General features: G+C 50.3%; 1 protein-coding gene across 2 annotated transcripts in view; it reads right to left on the bottom strand.

The window, feature by feature from the left end:
* The window catches only part of RPS6KA2 (ribosomal protein S6 kinase A2), a 212553-nt gene that overhangs the window by 149297 nt on the left and 43885 nt on the right, over positions 1-19371 (bottom strand). The window contains exon 1 of one of the 2 annotated variants that reach the window (XM_057739540.1): positions 2875-3186. The exons of the other annotated variant lie outside the window; for it this stretch is intronic. Coding sequence (XP_057595523.1) covers positions 2875-2973 — 99 coding nt within the window. The 5' untranslated portion in view covers positions 2974-3186. Of the gene's footprint in view, positions 1-2874; positions 3187-19371 lie in introns of those variants that run through there. 2 annotated transcript variants of the gene reach the window in all.

Raw genomic sequence — 19371 nt, 5'->3', positions numbered from 1 at the left:
CGTTGTCAATGCCCTGATGTCAGAGCTTTCTCGGGGGGTGGGGGGGAGGGTCTGGCAGATGCTGAGCTCTGAAATCGTTCTGGGGTGTGCATGGATCTATGAAAGACATCCAAGTTCCCTTTAGAAACCCCCAAAATCATCCTTGCCAGAGTCAACGATCTAGTCATCTCGGTGCAATGCTGATACGCTATAAAAACATTTAAGCTGTAATTCATAAACGGACTCCAAATCTGATTAAACAACTTGGCTTCTCTATTGGATAGAGTTTACCAAATGCTGAGTTCTAGATCTAAAAGTCAAATCAAACTTAAAAGCAAGTATGAAACACTAAGCCCCTCCCTGAAAGTCTTTTTGATAAAGATGATACTGTTTCAACCTTAACGTAACTACTGTTACTTTCCGGCTAATATCACTAGATTTCGAATGTAAACAAAACAAAACAAAGTCTCTGTGTACATTTTAAAATATAAATTGCACAGAAAGAATTTAAAAATAACCACATTTCCTTTTACAAAATGAGTTATCTTCTGCATTAGTCCAAACAGAGGAAATATATGTACACCCATGTTAGGTACTTTATATGTCCTATTTCTCAACTTCAAATTATTGACAAACCTCCCTCCTAAATTTCACATTTTTGGGTGAATGCCTCTTGGTCTCTAATCTGCAGGGACTATACAAACCGATGGACAGGCTTCTGTGGGAAATGGTGGAAGGCAGCAGGGCAGGAATACGGAATGCGCTGGACAGGAGCACAGGTCAGTCACTGATTAGATCCCCACGAGGTGGAGGCACGGTGAGGCCAAGACTGCTACGTCGTGCATGTTTCAGATCTACAACGCCCAGAAAAGGGCGGCACAAACAGCAGGTTCTCAGTAAAACCCTTGCCGAATGAATTAGTTGTTAAGTTTTCAGCACCATTCTCAGGTTTTGTTCTCAGGGGTTTTCCTCCCTAGCAGTAGAACGAGGACAGTAACACATGTCTACCTGGATTTTCACAAGTATCCACTGTGAGCAGCTGCTGAGAGCATCTGCAGAGAACGGAGCACTGTATCAGCGCTGGGCATCTCTATCAGCTTCTGTCCAGCCACCCGCACGGGTACCTGGGTCAGACGAGGTGCTCACGGATCACACACTGCCAGACTACATTTCTTCCTTGTCAGCTTGACCTTCTGCATATCCGATGGTATACTTATAGTTTTATTTTGTATACAGAAATTTTATCTTCACACCGAAGCAGCATCATTTCTAAGCAACACTTGGTTCCTATTATATTCTTTTTGGAGGCATCTCCACAGCCCGGTTCTCCTTGCGGAACCAAAACACCAGCGGTGAGTGCATCGTGCTGAGAGGATTCCTGACCCCACGGGTTTGCCAGCATTTATGCACCTCTTCCTAAATGACTCCGGGAGTTTACTGCCTCCCCTTGGCAAGGACAGTAAATGGAAGGAGACAGGGAGCTGTCTAACAAACTTGGCATTTCGCTGAATAAAGACGTACTAGGTATAAAGGTGAGTACTCTTCTGAGTTTCTATTCTTGCCCACTTCATTTTTTTTAAGTGCCTGAGACCCAGGAAAATGACTTATCTCAATGAACTTATGCTTCATCTCTGTCGGCATAAGGTTTAAAGCAAGCCCTCCTCCACTATTTAATTCATAGTTGTATTTGTTTGAAAGATATGTTTTACCCTCAGAAACCTACCTAGTACTTAAAATTCTGATTTAGTGATATCATAACAGAAACTTTTAAAACAAGTAATTCCCTGTTGCTTTCAGGCCTATTCCCGAGCTTTGCTTAAAGCCCTCTCAATTCTATCAGAGCCCATGCCTGTATCTAATATCATGGCAGCCAGGACAAAGAAACCCAAGATGAAAAATGTGACATTGTTCCCACTGATTTGAGTTCCATAGAAACAAACACATCAAAACCTGCAGACGTGCCAGCCTGGTGGCAAAGGCAAGGGCAATGTCAAAAGAAACCTCTAGGTTGTGTCACCAGCTCCCACCTCTTCCCCTGCAAACCCCACAATGTCTTTTTGTTGTTGTTGTTACTTAAACATGCTTCACAGTTTGATCATCTATAGATTCAGCCATGTAGTTTGGACACTGGGATGAAGAGAATAAGATGTGATTGTTGAAATACAAAACACATTAGAGAACCGTCCACAGACGACTTGGAAACCCAAAGATGACATGATGCAGGACAGGTGAAAAGGACACTATTCTCAGGGTCCTCTGGGTTTCAGGACGAATGTATATCAGACCCGGAGCTGCAGGGATATTGCATCAGGCACTTTACTACTGAGCACCGTTTCAGACTGGTCCAAGTAGACTGTGTTGCTGCCTTTTCAAAAAAAATCCCTTTTTGTCAATTCTACACTGATTCAAATACACAAACGACCTACATTACATGGTAGTATTTGCGTGGCTCTGGGTCACTGTAAAATAAACCCGATCAACACCAGCCGAGGGTGGGGCTGGGGAGGTTCTGTGCTGGGTACTCCTGTGGTGCCACAGCGAGCGAGCGACACGGGCTGAAACGCCCTCCCCGCCCAGAGCACCTCTGTGGGCACCCAGGGTGACTACCCCAAATCCTGAGCAGAGCGTGGAACAAAATTAGTTAGAAATTCAATGGGGGCAAAGTTTAGTCCCCGCTGAGGAGCAGAGGACCGGTCCAATTATTACCAAGTCCCAACAATAACGTTCCGTTTTAGGAAAACCGGACCAGCTTTCAACTTTAACTCCCTGACATGGGTCTGAGTGACCGTGCATGTGACAATAGAAAAGGGCTCGGGATGATCCCAAGACCCGCCGCATCCTCCAGGGCGCGGCGGGGACCTGGGTACCTGCGCGCTCGGAGGCGAGGGCGTTTACCTCGAGTCGACTAAGGCTGGAGCTCTTGGAGCGCGACTTCTTGCGCAGGTACACGGAGAAGAACCTGCGCACCGTGAACTTCTTCATGCTTAGCTCCATCGCCCGGCGCCCAGCCGCGAGGAGCCGCAGGGCCGGAGGACGCGCATCCCCGGCGCATCCCAGGCGCTCGGGGTTAGGTCCGCGTGCGGGCGCGAGCGGCCAGGAAGCCCGGCGCGGCGGCCATCGGCGCGGGGCGCGGGCTGCGGGCACAAAGGGCAGGCCGAGCCGGCCACGGCGGCCGGGGGCCCAGCGCTCCCTCCTCCGCCTCCTTCTCCTCCGCCTCCTTCTCCTCCTCCTGCCTGCGAGGACCAGCCCCGGGCAGCCCCGCCCCGCCCCCCGCCACTACTACCAATCAGAGTCCACCGCCTCGCCCCGCCCCCTCCACGACCGCCAATCAGAGCCCGCCGCCCGGGCTCTCCCTCCTCCTCCTCCTCCAGCCCAGGGAGGATCAGCCCTGGACAGCCGCTCCCTGCACCGCCCCCCGCCACTACCGCCAATCAGCGCCCGCCGCCCCGCCCAGCCACGCCCACCTCCTCCTCCTCCTCCGCCACTACCGCCAATCAGCGCCCGCCGCCCCGCGGCCCCAGACGCTCCCTTCTCCTCCCCCCGCCCCTCCGAGCACGCTCCCCGGGTGGCTCCGCCCCGCCCACCGCCGCCTCCGCCAATCAGCGCCCGCGGCGGCGCATGCCTAATCAGCCCGCCGAGGCCGGCGGCGCCTCGGTTCTGTCTCGCTGTCCTGCCGGGCCTTCCTCTGGCCTGGGGTGTCGTTACGTTTTCTCTCCCTAAAGCATCCGTATACGGACGTAGGCATCACGCCCTTCTGCGCGGAACAAGACTAACTGCTGATTAGCAAGCACGTGTAGAAAATGGAACAAAAACGGCGCCCGCACCGGGAGCCCGCGCACGTGCGCCCCGCGCCTCCCCGGCCCTCGGCCCCGCAGCCTCGCCTGGGGTCCCCCCGCAGCCCACGCGCCCGGCCGGGGGCCCGCCGGTCCTCGCCCGGGGGAGGGATGGGCCCCCACGCAGCCCGGGACGCGGGCGGCCCCCCGGGGAGCCTCCCGGGCGGTGTCTGGAAAACAAAGACACGCATCCTTTCTCCGTGACCTCCGACTCCATGTATAGAAAATTATCCAAACGGATGACTTACCAGGGCCCGAACGCAGTGTCCTGAGTCAGGGCTCTCAGAGACCCGCCGCCGGCTGCGGGGCTGCGGGAGCTTTGCCTTAAAGCGGAATACATTTTCTTTTTTCCTAGAAATGCTCACCAGAGGGCTGTAGGCAGTTCCAGATTTGTGAGCTTAGGACTCTGCAGCTTTTTCTGGTTTCCTCTTTTGCACTGTCCACGTGTTTTTATGTTTAAAACAGGGCCAAACAATCTCATTAGCACGCCGCCACCAGCCCCTGAAAAGTCCAGAAGCATTCGAGCACGCGGTGCTGTGTGACAAGTACTGCTTTGCTAGGCAGATGGTGAAAAATCTACACGTCATATCATCCCCTGGCTTAATCACAGGTTGCATTAATTCTTGTGTCAGGCTATCTTTGCTAAAAGGAGTAAAGACAGTGGATGCTCCCAAATAAGAACGGGTAAGCTCACGCTGCGCCTGGCTCAAGCAGGAGGTCAGGCAGTCTCCCTGGGTTAATGTGGTAGCACAGTTAGGTTGGCATCAGGATGCTGGCACTGCCCTCTTCTTGCTTGATGGGCTGGAGCACGTTCCCACGGTGCATCTCTAAGATGAAAACATGCCCCAAACTGCTTCCTGCTTCCCGCAAGGATTCTGCTGGAGGGCGATTACCCCTACTCTGGGAATGAGCTCCGTACCACCCTGTGTCTCCCGCCACCACCACTCAGGCAGCCCAGCTCTAGGCAAACAAAGACAGGCCAGGGCTGTGCCGTGTTGCTGCCCTGGAAGACAGAGCAGCTGATGCCCATCAGACACTCGGCTAGTCCCAGATCCAGGAACGAGGAAGAGCCCGCCGTGGGTCGATGGCACAACTAGTCAGAGACAAGAGTACGGCTTGCCACCGATGCTAGCTTAGGACAAAAGCCTTGGGGCAGGCCCAAACCAAGGCATGAGTTTTACCAACAAGAGCATTTTGACCTGGTGTAACAGGACTGGAAAGGCAGTGTCTTATGGAACATTCATGATCCCCCACATTTGAGTGCTACAAAATAGCTCTATTGAACTTGGACATCTCAAAAGAAAAAAAAAAGCTTTTGTATTTCAACTGAGGAATTCATTTCATTGCTAGAACAAGTCTGTTTGCCTTTGTCCCAGTAAAACAGAAATATATCAAAATCTTTAGCAATCTTTTACCACCACTGTGTGTGCTTATACAACCAAACCTTCCAGACCACCAGACCTGGGGTAGGTATCAGGGCCAACTCTAACCTGGGTCCAAACAATCCCTTAGCAAATATTGGGAAAGAAAAGGTGAGCTTAATAAAGGCTGGTGCCCCAACGATCGGGTGGGAGGCTTGGAGAGAAGACCAAGAGCTCAGCAGACCCCCATTATCTTGAGTTTCTCCCTGGCTTACACACAATCCATCTGGGGCTGAATTCCACAGCTAATGCTGCTTCTGAGAGAGGACCGGACTGGCTGGTGTGCATTCAGTTCAGTTGAACACACAGTTATAGAGCTCCTCTGAGCACCTGGCCCTGTGCTCGGCATGGGGGAAACACATGCGATTACGACGGGGCTCCTGACCTCCAGAAGTTCACAGCCGTGTGTTAGAGAAGGAAAGTGAATAGATGAATCGGATGCATGTTTTACATAATGTGAAGGAAACATGTAAGAAAATGCTAAACGAACAGAAATAAACGAGGAGTCAACCCTAACTGGAGAAGCTGAGGAGGAGGTGGTATTTGGGGTGAGCTCTGGGGAGAAGGGGATGTGACCTGGGCAGACAGAGAAGGCAGGGTCCCTGGCTGCGGAAGAACAGGGCTACTGAAAACATGGAACAAGCAGAATTTCATAAGTGATTAATGAAAATTAAAGTTCCTATCAAGTCCCCAATACATAAGAGGTCAACGATTTCAGAATTCCAAGGAAGATAACCAAGAGCCTTCCAAAGCCCTGGAGCTGCCCCTTCTCTGAGGACACAGGATGCCCTGGGCAGGAAGGTGGGGGAGGCTTTTATGAGGAAGGTGACTGGCAAAATCTGTTCCACATTCCTTTCCTTCCACCCAAAGGACTTTCCAGGGCTGGGGGGATGCCCCCTCCTTTATTTCAAGCCCCACCATAAGAGCTGTGATGTGTGGGGTCTGGCATCTAGAGGAAGGAGCAGGTGGCCACAGCCCCTGGGGCAAGGACCAGGAGGGGTTGTCCTGTAAGTGCGCTGTAGCCCGGGGGGCGGGGGGATCTCCAGCCACAATAACCTCAGAAGAAGACAAGACAGCTGACCATGAGCGAAGGGGTCAGGCGGGGCCCAGAGAGCAAGTTCAGCTGGGCCAGGAGCAGTTTCAGTAAGTCTTCATCTCTCCTCTTCTTCCGCTCTGACCTTGAAAGGGACGCTGCAGGCTTCCAGCGTGATGTAAACTCAAGCCAGGCAAAGAGTCTGATCAGTCCTAGGACTGGAGATACTAACTTCCTGACCAAGTTTAAAACCTAAAGTGAACACGGTTGTCTCTTGTTCAAGACATGGAAGAAAAGCCATGGAAATGGCTAGGGTCCTTCCAGTGTCCACTCTTCTGACAAAGAGTGGAAGGTGCGTGATGGTCCAAGCACAAGCCAGGTTTGTGCAACAAGCCAGCTACAGTGGGTGTGGTCAGTGCGGAGCCGAGGATGCCGTCTGGGGTTGAAACTCTGAGATTCAGATTGAACCCCTGAGGACCATGGCGGTCAGATGCCCAGCCATCAGGGTGGGGGTGGCAGGGCTCTGCCCTCGGTGTAGGGTGGACTAAACACACGCCGCCCTGCAGACAAGAAACCGTGACGGAACACAGGCACTAAACGGGGGGCGCGGAAAGGCAAGACGTCTCCTCGGAGACACTGTGAGCACAGGCGGCCCTGACACAGGCTGGTGGCCCTGGTTCACTCTCTGGTGACCTAAAAGCAGCAAGGAGAACTCAAGTTGACAATTTAAAGTGGTCTCACGTGGTTCCTAGCCTAGGTGCCTAGCAGAAGCACAGAAATACTCTGTAGAGAAATCCACATTAAACCCAGGACTCAGAGAACTCTTTGCACACAGTTCCCGGTAGCACGAGCTCACAGCCGCTGGACACGCAGTTCACGAAGACACGCGGTATCGTCAAAGCGAGCAAGACAGCTGACTGCAGAATCAGACGTGTGGACGTCGGCTACTGGACTTAGCAGACGTCAAATATAAAATCATCAAATCTAATATGCTTAAGGAGGTAAAAGGAAGAAATGAAAATAAGATTAACAAACAAGAGACTCTAAAAATGAATAAAATACTTCTGGAAATGAAACGATGTAGCGTGGACGCAAAATAGATGTAGCTGAACAGAAATGTCTTCTTTGTTAAAGAGCCAATTCGACCTAGTTGTGGCCAGGTGAGCGAGATCTAAAAATGTACAGTGGTAAGAAGCATTGCCACGTGGAGGGCACGTCGGAAAGTGAAACATCTGGCATCAGATTCCTACCCACTATCTCGACTGTGACTTCCCCTTTGCCGAAATCGTCCGAGACTCTAGGCCTGGGGGTGACTTTGCCAAGGGGACATTTGGCAACGTCTGGAGACATTCTGGGTTGTCACAGCTGGGGACGACAGGAAGGATGCTGCTGGCATCTAGCGCGCACAGGTCGGGGATGCCGATGAATCCGCAGCGCACAGGGCATCCCCACAAAGAGTGGTGCTGTCCAAAACGCGTCTGTGCTGAGGCGCAGAGAGCCTCTTGGTGCGGGGGGAGTGGGGGAGGGGAGGGGAGTGGGAGAGACACCTGTCTACTTTCCTCACAAGGTTGTCACCTATGAAACTGGCAACCTCACATAGTAAACCAATATGAGGAAGTGCTCTGTGCATTGTGAAGGGCTCAGCAAAGATGTTATTTTATTAAAATCCTAGAGTTTCACACAGAAAAATCAATGATGTGCCCAGGAAAGGAGTAGCCTCCCCTCCCCCCACCCGTTCTAGAATTTTGATCTGAAGGCACTCTCTGTTAAACCACACTGTGCAGGGTACAGCCCGTCACCCCATCACCCGAACCAGAAGATGAGAAGTACCAGCCACTCTGTCACTTCTTCACTCCGTATGCGTAACGAGCAGACTTGCGATGATACTTTCTAAATAGCGCTCCTGTCTCCCTTCCTTCCTTCCTGCTGCCAGTAGCATTCTTGCTGGGATACAGTAATTCCAGGCTCAACACCGTCCCCCTCCCCCCCATCTGCAATCCCACGCCCAAGCTGATTGTTTCAGAAGCAAATAGCGCACCGTAGCTCCCGTGTCTGTGGGGATGACACGCGAGCCCCAGAGCCACAGGGCGGCGGGCTGTGTTGGGGAGTCCTCCCCCGGGGTCCTTGTCTTACTTACGCTGCTGGATCGCAGCTCCTGGCCTCTGCCTCCCGCCCGCTTGGAAACACTCAGCATGGCCACTGCCCGCAGCACCCTGTACATGTTGGCTTAAAGGGATTTTGTGATGACCGTTATCAGAGATCTGCTGGTTATGAAGGTCTGGGCCTACGTGTTTATTCCATCTCTGTAACACACTTGTGGACTCTGTGAAACAGACACGGGGAACCCCATCTCACGAAGTGAAGAGACTGAGGCCCAGGGAGGTGAACGGACCGTCTAAACGTACACAACAAGATGAGAAGAATTCAGACAAGCTCTGCATGTCCAGGACCTCACAGACTCAGTGTACCAAGCACACCAGCTGGGTGTCAAAAGAAACCACGAGAAGGGGTGGCAACCAAGGGGTGACGGGCTAGGGGCCTCATTTCCCTAGACAACTACACTTGGCCAAGAAAGGCCACTGGGGCCATGATTCTGCCATCAGAGCATCTCACAGACAGAGGTCACGGTGGTGGCCTCTAAGGGCTGCATTATGGCCGTGGGGACACACAGCACGAGGGCCTTCGGCAGCAGAACTCTGTGCTCTGGGAGCAGCAAGGCTGGGTCTCCTTGTGAAAACTCAGCTTACTCCTGAGGCAGCAGAGGGACACCAAAGTGAGGCTCCTGACCCCGTGGGCGTGTCGGGGTGGGCCGTTTGGAAACATTCATGTAGATGCTCCCACGTGGTCTAATTATCAATGCTTTAAAGGGGGAAGGGGCAGAAGAACCATTCCTTCACTGGGAGGTGACAGCATCCATAGGACTTCTGGGTCTGAGCTTCACGATTGTTTACACGTTGCTATGGGTTGGCTTGGGTCCTTTTTAAAAATGTTAGAATCCTGACCCCCAGGACCTCAGGATGTGGCCTTATTGGAGAACATGGCAGATGTAATTGGTTAAGATGAGGTCATGCTGGAGCAGGGTGGCCTCACGAAGGCCACGTGAAGGCAGAGACACGGGGGGCGGGGGGTGCATATGGACGGGGAGGCAGAGGATGGAGGGACGCAGCCACAGCCAAAGCTGGAAGAGGCAGGGAAGATGCCCCTATAGGTTTCAGAGGAGCAGGGCTCTGCCAACGCCTTGATCTTGAACTTCTGGCCTTGAGAATTGTGAGACAATACGTTTCCGTTGTTTGAAGCCCCCAGTCTGTGGGTCTTTGTGTTGCTAGCCCTGTTACCGACACTTCTCATCCCACAGACGTGCCGTGGACCTCACGGCAAAGATGGTCAGTGGGAAGGCTCACGACTGAATAGAGAATTTAGACTAACGGTATGTGAGGAAACTGAGCTGTGAATAGAGAAACGAGGGGCTTTTTCTTGTCAATCTGAGCCTGTACATAAATTAGAGAGGAACTTTAAAAGGAAGGGAGTTAGCAGGAAAGAGGAAACAGGTTAAAACTATAGCAGGAAGGATTTTTGTAACTTAAAAAGGAAAAAAAACCCTCTTATAATAGAAAAGTCTCTCAAGACCTGGAATGGGTACAAAGGAGAATGTAAAATCCTTGCCAATTTTTTTTTTTTTTTTTAGCAAGACATGTTCATCTTTTAAAAAATATTTCATAGATGTCTATAGCCTTTCAGGCACTAAATATTTATATTAGAGATGGGAACTAGATGACCACATTAGAAAATACTCAGGGACCCTAAAAACAGAACAACAGGGGTTCAGGCTCCATGGCGTGTCGCGGCCAGTGGTCCGTCTCTCATCTTCCTAATCAGAAGGCCACAGGACCAGGCTGGGGCTGGGTGGGGGCTTTCTTGGCAATACAGGGGTTACACATGCAGAGGGAGATTTCCTGGAAACATAAAACAAAGGGAAAATCCTCTCTCTCTCTCTCTCTTTAAAGCATGGCTGAGCCAGTACTAAGTGGGAGAAAACAAATTCAGACAAAGAATGAGGATGAGAAGATGTTCTCCAAACATAAGCGATGTTATAAGCAGCCTTTGTCCTGGAGTCCATGTCAGTCCCTGTGAACTAGACCCGAGGTCTTAACAGTGTCTGGGGAAGGGGCAGGGGGTGGGGAGGACTGGAGAAGGCCTGGGGCCCACGCCGGGTGGGACGGCGGCAGGTGAGACCCACCCTGACAGTCAGGACCCCAGTGGGGCAGACCATAGGGTGAGCTGGGAAATTCTCTCCCTGCAGGAGGAGAGCTGCTTATGCAAGTGGGAGCACCGGAAAGAGACGAGAATCGTCCTCTCGGGTTTCTGTAGCTCCTGCTCATGTCAGCTGGAGGCCAAAGTCCACAATCTGACCCTGGCCTGAAAAACTCCAAGCCAGAAATGTACTTTTTAAAGATCCCAGATTGTAGCAGCCCAAGGGCCACGCAGAACGAAATGTAAATACTCTGGAGGAGTCTGCAAGTTTAATCACGGAGAAAATTATAAGGAAGATGAGCTCACAATCGTGAATTGCTAAGTACACGAGGAGACCAGCCCCAGGAGCAAGCGTGAAGAGAGGAAACAAGGTGCAGAATCAGACACGTAGAGACTGCAGAGGCAGAAACTTCCGTATAAATAACATAAAATACATTTGCTTAATATGTTTAAAGAACGAAAAGGGGGACTGAAGACATTACAAGGAAATTAGAGGTTATAAAATGATCCGGATTTGTAAACAAAAGTAGAACTTTAAACACAAAACTATGTGGCCAGTTAGCTCAGTTGGTTAGAGAGTGGTGCTAAACACAAAACTATAATAACGTACTTTTAAAAATAGATTAAATAGCAGTTTAGACAAAGTCCAAGAAAGAGTTGATAAAGGAAAAGTTAGATCTGCTGAAAACAGACAGAATGCAAACCAGGAAGACACTTCCAGATCAAGAACCTGAGAAAGTTCACTACCAGTGAAGACATACAGGAAGAGTAGACACTCATGCACTCATAAAAAAATAAAAGTCAAGTTAGAAATGAAATGTTGATTGAAAAAATAGCATATGCAGAAGGAGGGTGATCAGAGTTACAATCCTGTAATGCCCTTGTGTTTTTTCTGGAAGTCAATAAAGATGTAGATTACTTTAGACTCAGTTAAATAAAAATGCTAAAATTTCTAGAGTAACCAATGAAAAAGTAGAAATTCACTGTGTACGGTTGTCCGTTGGTACCCACGGGGAACAGATTCCAAGACCCCCTCAGATACCAAATCTGTAGATGCTCCAGCCCTTATATGAAGTGCTGCGATAGCATTGGTGGGTCCAAGTTTGCTGAATCCACGGATGCTGGACCCACGGATACAGGAGAGCCGACTGGAGTTGTTAAATCAATAGACACAGACGTATAGAACAAGCAAATATCCTAGAAGTAGACAAGAAAGAAGGGCAAAAAGGAAACCAGAAAAAGCAGGATGAGCGGAAAACACAAGCTGTTGGGACGGCAACCAGCAGGGGCTGGAGCGCCTCTGCACGCCCTGCCCGCTCACGCCCAGTGTGTGAGGAACACACTGCACGCTGCCCACACTTCACCCATCTCTCAGGGCTGTGTCTGCAGTGAGCACCCTTGCAGGGCGAGGTAGTGTTTTCCTCCAGGACAAAGAACAGGCTTGCTTACCCCTTGTCACAAACACAAGGTCCCCAAGCTCAGTGCTCCTTGACCAGGATGCAGGTCCACTGTGAGCACAGCATCCATGTGGTGCCCCTTCACTGCCCCCTTGCGTACTAGGGGGCAGCGGAAACCAGTGCAAACATGGTACTCATGCCATTTGACGATAAAGTCCCTTCTCTCTGGTCCTGGAAGCTCATGTCTTCTTCCAACACCCCTAACACAGAAACATGCTAATTATTAGTTTGTATAAGTAAGGCAAAGTCAAATCCTAGACCTTACGCAAACTAACAGGGTAGAAACAAACCAAAATATATAAAAAATTACAAAAAATATGAGTGGGCTAAACCCTCCAGTTCAAAGACAAAGAATGCCAAACTGGTTTAAAATGAATTTAGTTATACAGACATTTCTAAAACAAGAGACATGGAAAATTTGAAATGAAAGAATGGAAAAGCTACATCATGCAAACACTAATGACAGGAGAGCTGATGAAGAAGAAGAATGCCATACAAATTACACCAGTATTTGAAGATATGAAAGAAATCACTACATATTGGTGAAGTTTCATTTCACCAGGATGATACAATAACTCCAAACTTGCCTGCACCAAATAATAAAGCTTTAGAATATAGCAATCAAAAATTGACAGAATCAAGAGAAGAAACTGACAACTCCATTACTGTGTGGGGAAATACTTAACACATCTCTCAATAAATGATAAATCAAGCAGAGGAACAAAAATCAGTAAATATTTAAATAATTAAACAATACATTTAAGAAAGTTGACGTAAGGAACATGTATGTATATCCAACCACTTTAGATTGTGCATTCTTTCCAAGTTCACATGAAATATTTTAAAAAATTGCCCATGTTGTAATCTAGCCACAAAACATCGAGCAGTAAATTATCTAAAAAGCAATCTCACAAGTAATTTTTACCATGTAGATTGATTTTTCTCAGTGTATCACAAAGATCACTTTTATTTCATTATTAATAACCTCATGATTAGAAAAAATTTAAATGCAATTTTAATATATTCCCTCTATCAGAGGCTTCATGAAATAGCCATAATGTTTTGACACAGATCTTAAACTTACACCCACATCAGTGCCTTGGGCTGCCTTTCTTTTCCTAAACACCCAAGCAGGGCTGCCGGTCCTCACCCAAATCTATGGAAACAGCCTGACGTCAAGACCTGAACCGACCTCCGCCTTCCGACTCATGTCTCCTCGCTCTTCGTCCTGCTCCTGGGCTCCAGCCACACTGACCTGCTCTCATCTCTCAGCTTTCCCCACTCCTCATTCTCTGGGGGCCAGTGCACAGCAGGTACCCCCTTCCAGACCATGCTGTGTCCCCACTCTCACTCCCGAGGTTAGACTCCACCTCTAGCCCTCACCTCCAATACCAGTGCTTCGGGGACGCTTTCCACGAACCCCCAGAATCAGCCAGGCCCCCACTGAGATGCTCTCAAGGTAATGGCAACTATTTAGATTGGAATACTCAGCTGTACATGTGTGACCATTTGATTAATGCTTTTGTTCGCAATGGACTGTAGACTCTACAAGGGCAGGAACTGTGTCTGTTTTGCAAACCACTAACCACACTGCCTGTCACGATGCCTGAACACGCAAAGCAAAAATCTGCTGAGTGGACAGATGAACGGATGAGGCAGTGGACTGCCAGGCGGCGAGCCACCAGCGCTTTTCAACACAATGTGCTTTGTGACGGAGGCAGAATGAGGACTGACCCAGAAAGATCAGCACCCCAGCCTCTTCTTTCCCTCCCTCTTCCTCTCTTTCAGCCAGTAATTAGCACATCACCTCCCATAACTGAGGGCCGAATCAGCTGTATGCTCAGGACGTATGACATATACTTTCCAAAAAGAAAAATTCTTTAGCGGGGAACAGATGTTAGATTCACAATGGTACATCCTGAAGTTCAGCGCTGGGCACAGCCCGCATTCCGGAGCCAGTGTGCCCCACCTCCCGAGCCTGCTCCTCCTGCCCGTGACGTCACGGCTTCCGGTTATTCTTGTGACTGTGCTTCCTTCCTGGGACAACTGGCTGAAGAGTCTGGTGACTTCTCAGGAAGTCTGAGACTCCAATCCTGCCACCCTTTGCCGGAGCCACTGCCTCAGCTAAATCTCCCAATCTTCTCAGGAAGGATTAGACCGAAGTTGCAACCATGAAAGCATATTGTGAAAGCACTGTAGCTTGGAAGTATTTTAAACAACGGTCTAAAAATATGAAAAACCTGGGAATGTGTCATTTTCACGTAGTATTAACGTGACTGGGGGTGTGCTTTGCGTCCCCGAAAGATAGTTTGAAGTCCCAACCCGCAAAGCTGTGAATGAGACCTTACTTGGAAATAGGGTCTTTGCAAATGCAGTCACGTTAAGATGAGGTCATAACTGGATTAAGGTTGGCCCTAAATCCAGTGTCTGGTGTCTAGACACGCCCACAAAGAGACTAACCTGTGCCCATGGAGACAGGGGTTGAAGCAACACGTCTACACGCCCAGGAACGCCAAGACTCGCCGGCACCAGAAGCTGGAGACGGATTCTCTAGCACCTTCAGAGAGCACAGCCCCACCAATGCCTTGGCAGGGGGAGAGCGTCCTGAGAGCTTGGGGTGGGCTGGGGGCTTTGGGGGTCACTTCTTTGAGAAGCACTGGTGCATAAAGCCCCCTGTAGAAAGAGTTAGGGTCCCAGGGAGCAGCACCGCGCTCGTGGAGATGATTCCGCCTTCGGGGAGGGCTGGTGAGCCGGGAGGGCACGTCCAGGGTAGAGGCTGAGCCCCAGGACAGGCCGTCCAGGTGGGGGGCTCCCTCTGCACAGACACAGCCTCAGGAATAAGATTAGACCCACCCTACTTGGGTTTTCCTGCTCCTCCTCCTCTCCTAGGATGTATCCTTTCCGTGTCAATGCTGTCAACAGTCGATTCCACGGGTTAATTTTGTTCTCTGATTACTACAGCTCCTGTGGCAGAAGATTTGTTTCGTTCTGTTTTTCCTACAGCCTCTGGGAATGTACTGATGGTGGGATGACCCAGCCCTGTGGGTCAGGACGGGTGTCCACGCTGACCCGTTCCATCTTTCCCTGTCTGAGCTGCTTCCCCTTCCGTCCACAGCCTGGCTGTGCAGACTGACCTCTGCCAGTGGCGGTATTACACACCGGTGCCACCGTGCCCGCAGCCTGGCAGCCTCTGTGCTCAGGACAGGAAATGGCTGCCGGGGGCGTGCGGGCGGCTGCCTGTCTCCGGTGGCTCCAGGACGGTCTCTGGTGTGCGGCGAGGGCTTCCGAGCGCAGACATAGCTACATTCTCCCCATCGCGGATTGCGGCTCTGACAAAGTGCTTTGGGGTCATCCCGCAAGCCATTCGAATATGTGTCAAAAGTCTGGTCAAACCCCCCTTATCTACAACTTCAGTGATTTCCCACACTTTTTAGGAAGAAGTTCACGCCTCTTAGGAGAACCTGCAAGGTCCCCACACACGTCTTCAACCTCTTTCCTTGCTTCTCAGCACCAGAAACTCTTTACTGCAGTTGTTGTGACTTTAAATCACCCACACGTAGTGTTTTTGTTATTTTTTTAAAAACTAGAACCTTCATTCGTCCGACTTCCTCTGCTCCTTCAGAAATTTGTTTGGAACCATCTCTTTTGGGAAACTTTCCTATACACACACGTACAGACACATGCACACACGCATGGACACACCAATACACACGTTCCCCCCCCATCGCCCCATCCCTGATCTTCACGCTCTTTCTCTGCTCACCTACGGTACAACGCACACGCCTGCATCACACATTTTACAAGCACCATGATCGCTCATTTGCCTTTGTATCTGTGACCAGACACACATCCAAGAGAGTAGAAGCTGCGTCCCATCGGACAAGAAGGCAACCGGAACCAGAGAGACATTTAATAGCAGCTCCCGGATTGCATGAATAAGCGAACAAATTCAGGTATTAGGGAGCCGCGATTCTCGGCCAGCTCTCGGTGGCCCCAGGCTCGTATTTATACCTGTCTTCTGGGGGGCTGCACCCGGGGGGCTCCACCTGGCGCTCCGATCTGCATTTATAACATGTACTCCCACGCCGGCCTCCCTTCCGAGGCCCTTCCCTTCGCAACGGCGTCACCCGTCTCCCGATCCCTTAGCTCTCGGACTCAGGACAAGGCGCCTGGCACGTCCCTCCGCACCACCCCTCAGGCGCTGCATCAACTGCCAGGCCCCGTGGAATTCACCTGTGCCGCGTCTCACAGGTTCACGTCTCCCTCGACCGCCTCTGCCCCGGGTCTAAGCTCTCTTCGACGACCTCCTGCCTCAACCCGGCTCCACGCCGGTCCACACGTCACTAACAGACGCGTGCCTCCACAGCGCTCGGCCCTCAGCCTCCCGTACGTAACTAGACGCACACGGCCACTCCAAGCACCCGTCGCTTGTCCCCGCCTGCCCTGCGGCTCATCTCCCACCACCCACGGCCTCTGCTCCAGTCTCCCGCCCAGCAGGGCCGGCCGGCGTTTCCACAGCTGCCCTTCCCATGCCCGTTCCGGCTCCTGCCGAGCGGCTCCCCTTCCCTCTCCTGCATCTCTGCCTGCAGGACTTCTCGTCATCTTTTTTTTTTCAGTCTTGGTATACGTTATTGACTCAATGCAACACTTTATAAAGCCAATGCACACCATTCACGTGTGTGTGTGTGTATGTGCACGTGTGTTTCTGTGTCGGTGTAGGTTTTCCTTGATTTTACGTGCTCAAAATATATACACAAACTTCCTTTTGCTCTTGGGAAAATTCTCAAAATGCAGGTGAGCATTCCTGAGGTCACCTGGCAGAACTAGAAATCACGGCATTGCAACACGGGAATGTCCTCGCCCGGCTCTGTCTTTCAAGGCCAAACTCAAATAGGACCTTTTATTCACGAGTTTCCTTTCCCCAGTGGGAGAAAACTTCTTTCTTCTGTGAAACCCTCGGCCCTTCGTAACGACTGCATTGACTGTGCCGTTTGAACGTGTATCCCAGTTACATGCAGACCTCACTATGTCACATGTCACAGACACTGTGAGTTTTACAGACTGAGGGTCTGTGGCCACCCTGCGCCGAGCAAGCCTATCAGGGCTATTTTTCCAATAGCGCTTGCTCACTTTGTGTCTCTGTGTCACATTTTGGTAATTCTCACAGTATTTCCAAATTCTTCATGATTATTACGTCTGTTATGGTGATCTGTGACCTTTGATGTCACTACTAAGACTAGCTGAAGATACAGATGATGGTTAGCATTTTTTAGCAATAAAATATTTTTTAATTAAAATGTGTACATCCTTTTTTTTTAGACATAGTGCTATTGCACACAATACTACAGTATAGTATACACAAACACTACGGTATAGGATACACAAACTTTTATGTGAATGGGAAACCAGAAAATTCATGTCACTGGCTTTATGTGACGATCACTTTTTTGCGGTGTCTGGACCTGAACCTGTAGTGTCTCCGAGGCCTGCCTGTGTGTGCTCTTGTGAGATCCTTCCTGTTAAGTCACATGCTTCTTCCGGGGAGGACTTTACACTACTCACACACGCAGCCTGCACTTCGAGGACAACATCTTGCACGAGACAGGTGTTCAGTAAGAGATCAGGCTTTGGGACTGGGCTGCAGACATCGGGTAGGCGGATGCTGGAGGATTCTCCGCACCTCTCCAGGCACGCGGGCCGTGTGCAGGGGAAGCAGGGACCAGGCTGAGGTCCCCTGTGACTGTGATGCTAGGAACGCCGGGCTGTTGGGAGCCTTGTCTTTCTGCCAACTTTCCCAACAGCAGGCTCCTCGCCCGGCACCTAGAATCGTGTGTCAGACGTTATGTTGACAGGGAGTGGTCACCTTGAGGGTAGAAAGATGGCAGTCTTTCTTTAAATTATTTTTATGAAAAAAACTTTGTTTCCCTTAAAAGAACACAGGCCTCAAGGCTGAAATGTTAGTTGGGGTAACATGATGGGCTCCTGTCCCTTAAAAGCAGGGATTTATATTCCACGAGGAAGACTCCCTCAGCATCACACTTGTTTGTTTTGCTGGAAATTACCAAAAAATGCAGGATTTACTCACACCCCAAGCTGCCAAGCCAGATTCCCTTTCTACATGTCCGTGGGAATGAGACAGGCTCCCCTGGGCTTTCTCTTTAGGGGTCCCCACAGGAAATCTTTCATCACCACATTCTTACTCATAGAAACTGAAACAGTACAACATCCAATTTGCACCAGGCACGAGGAGATTGACAGGAGAGGGAATCTCCTGCTGCCCAGAGGCGTGGGGAGCCGGGCGGGGGGAAGGGTCAGTTTTACTGTCCGCTTTCTACCATCATCACGTGAGGGTCGAGAAATCACGTGTCCTGCATGCACTACCGCTCGCCTCAGACACAAAGTCCTAACACATCAATATGCCTGTAATGCTGGGTGTAAAGATAAACTGATGCAGGCACATAAGCAGCACAGGTGACATTTCATGGTCGGGAAAGTTGAATTGGTTGGCTTCAAACTCACCCAGTTCCCTCTCTCTCTCTTTCCCTCCTTCTCTCTCTCTCTCTCTCTCTCTCTGTCTGATGTCTCAGCTGAAATTCTAAATGATGTCGACAGACCCTCAGGTCAATCTGTAGACAGGTCCCCCCGAGCGCGGACAGGACTGCAGGACTCACCCACATTGGGTGGCTCCTTGGGGTCTGAGGAGGTGCGTAGGCTAGGGGGGCTCAGGTTGGTGTGGGTCTGACGCCTGCATAGGCCATTTTGTTTGTCTCCAGCACCTCAAACTGTGTCCCATGGATGGCTCTGTGCAAAGGTCCCCTGCCTGCAGGCCTTGCACCGGATGTGACCGTATTACAGACCCTCACCCAGAACCTCCTGTGAGAGCTGGGGACACCTGCCCACCAGGAAGCACCTGGTGGTTTGCCCCAGATCACATTTTAGGTTGGAAGTCAGACCTGTCGGCTTCACTTTAGTCCTTTGTCTACTCTTTCTCATCGTTACATCTTATTATTATAAATTTTTTTGGTGAAAAGCAGAATATATCTTCTTGTAATCAACCATCTGCAACCATTTGTGCAGCTCAGCAAGTACAGAAAAGTGTTGTATCATGTGGGCAGCAATTCAAAGATTTTTTTTTTTAAACCAGATTACGCAATTATCTCAATGCACAGCATTATGTAAGTGTACCTGACGAGCAGGCCGCCACCAGCCAGACAACTAGAGATGTGCAGTTGATTCACTTCTGCTGTGTGTCCAAACCTTGCAAAGGATTTGTGAAACCCACCGGGCTATTTCCCTGTGTAGCAAGAACATTTTATCAATAGGAGACAATTCTTCACAGGATGACAAAGGAAACCCAAGGAAAAGTATGACTGCTTTTATCTTAAGGGAGGGAGAAA

Source organism: Hippopotamus amphibius, chromosome 6 (assembly GCF_030028045.1).
Source record: "Hippopotamus amphibius kiboko isolate mHipAmp2 chromosome 6, mHipAmp2.hap2, whole genome shotgun sequence".
NCBI lineage: Eukaryota > Metazoa > Chordata > Mammalia > Artiodactyla > Hippopotamidae > Hippopotamus > Hippopotamus amphibius.
The sequence above is the reverse complement of the archived record's forward strand: the minus strand, read 5'-3'. Positions and strand labels throughout refer to the sequence as shown.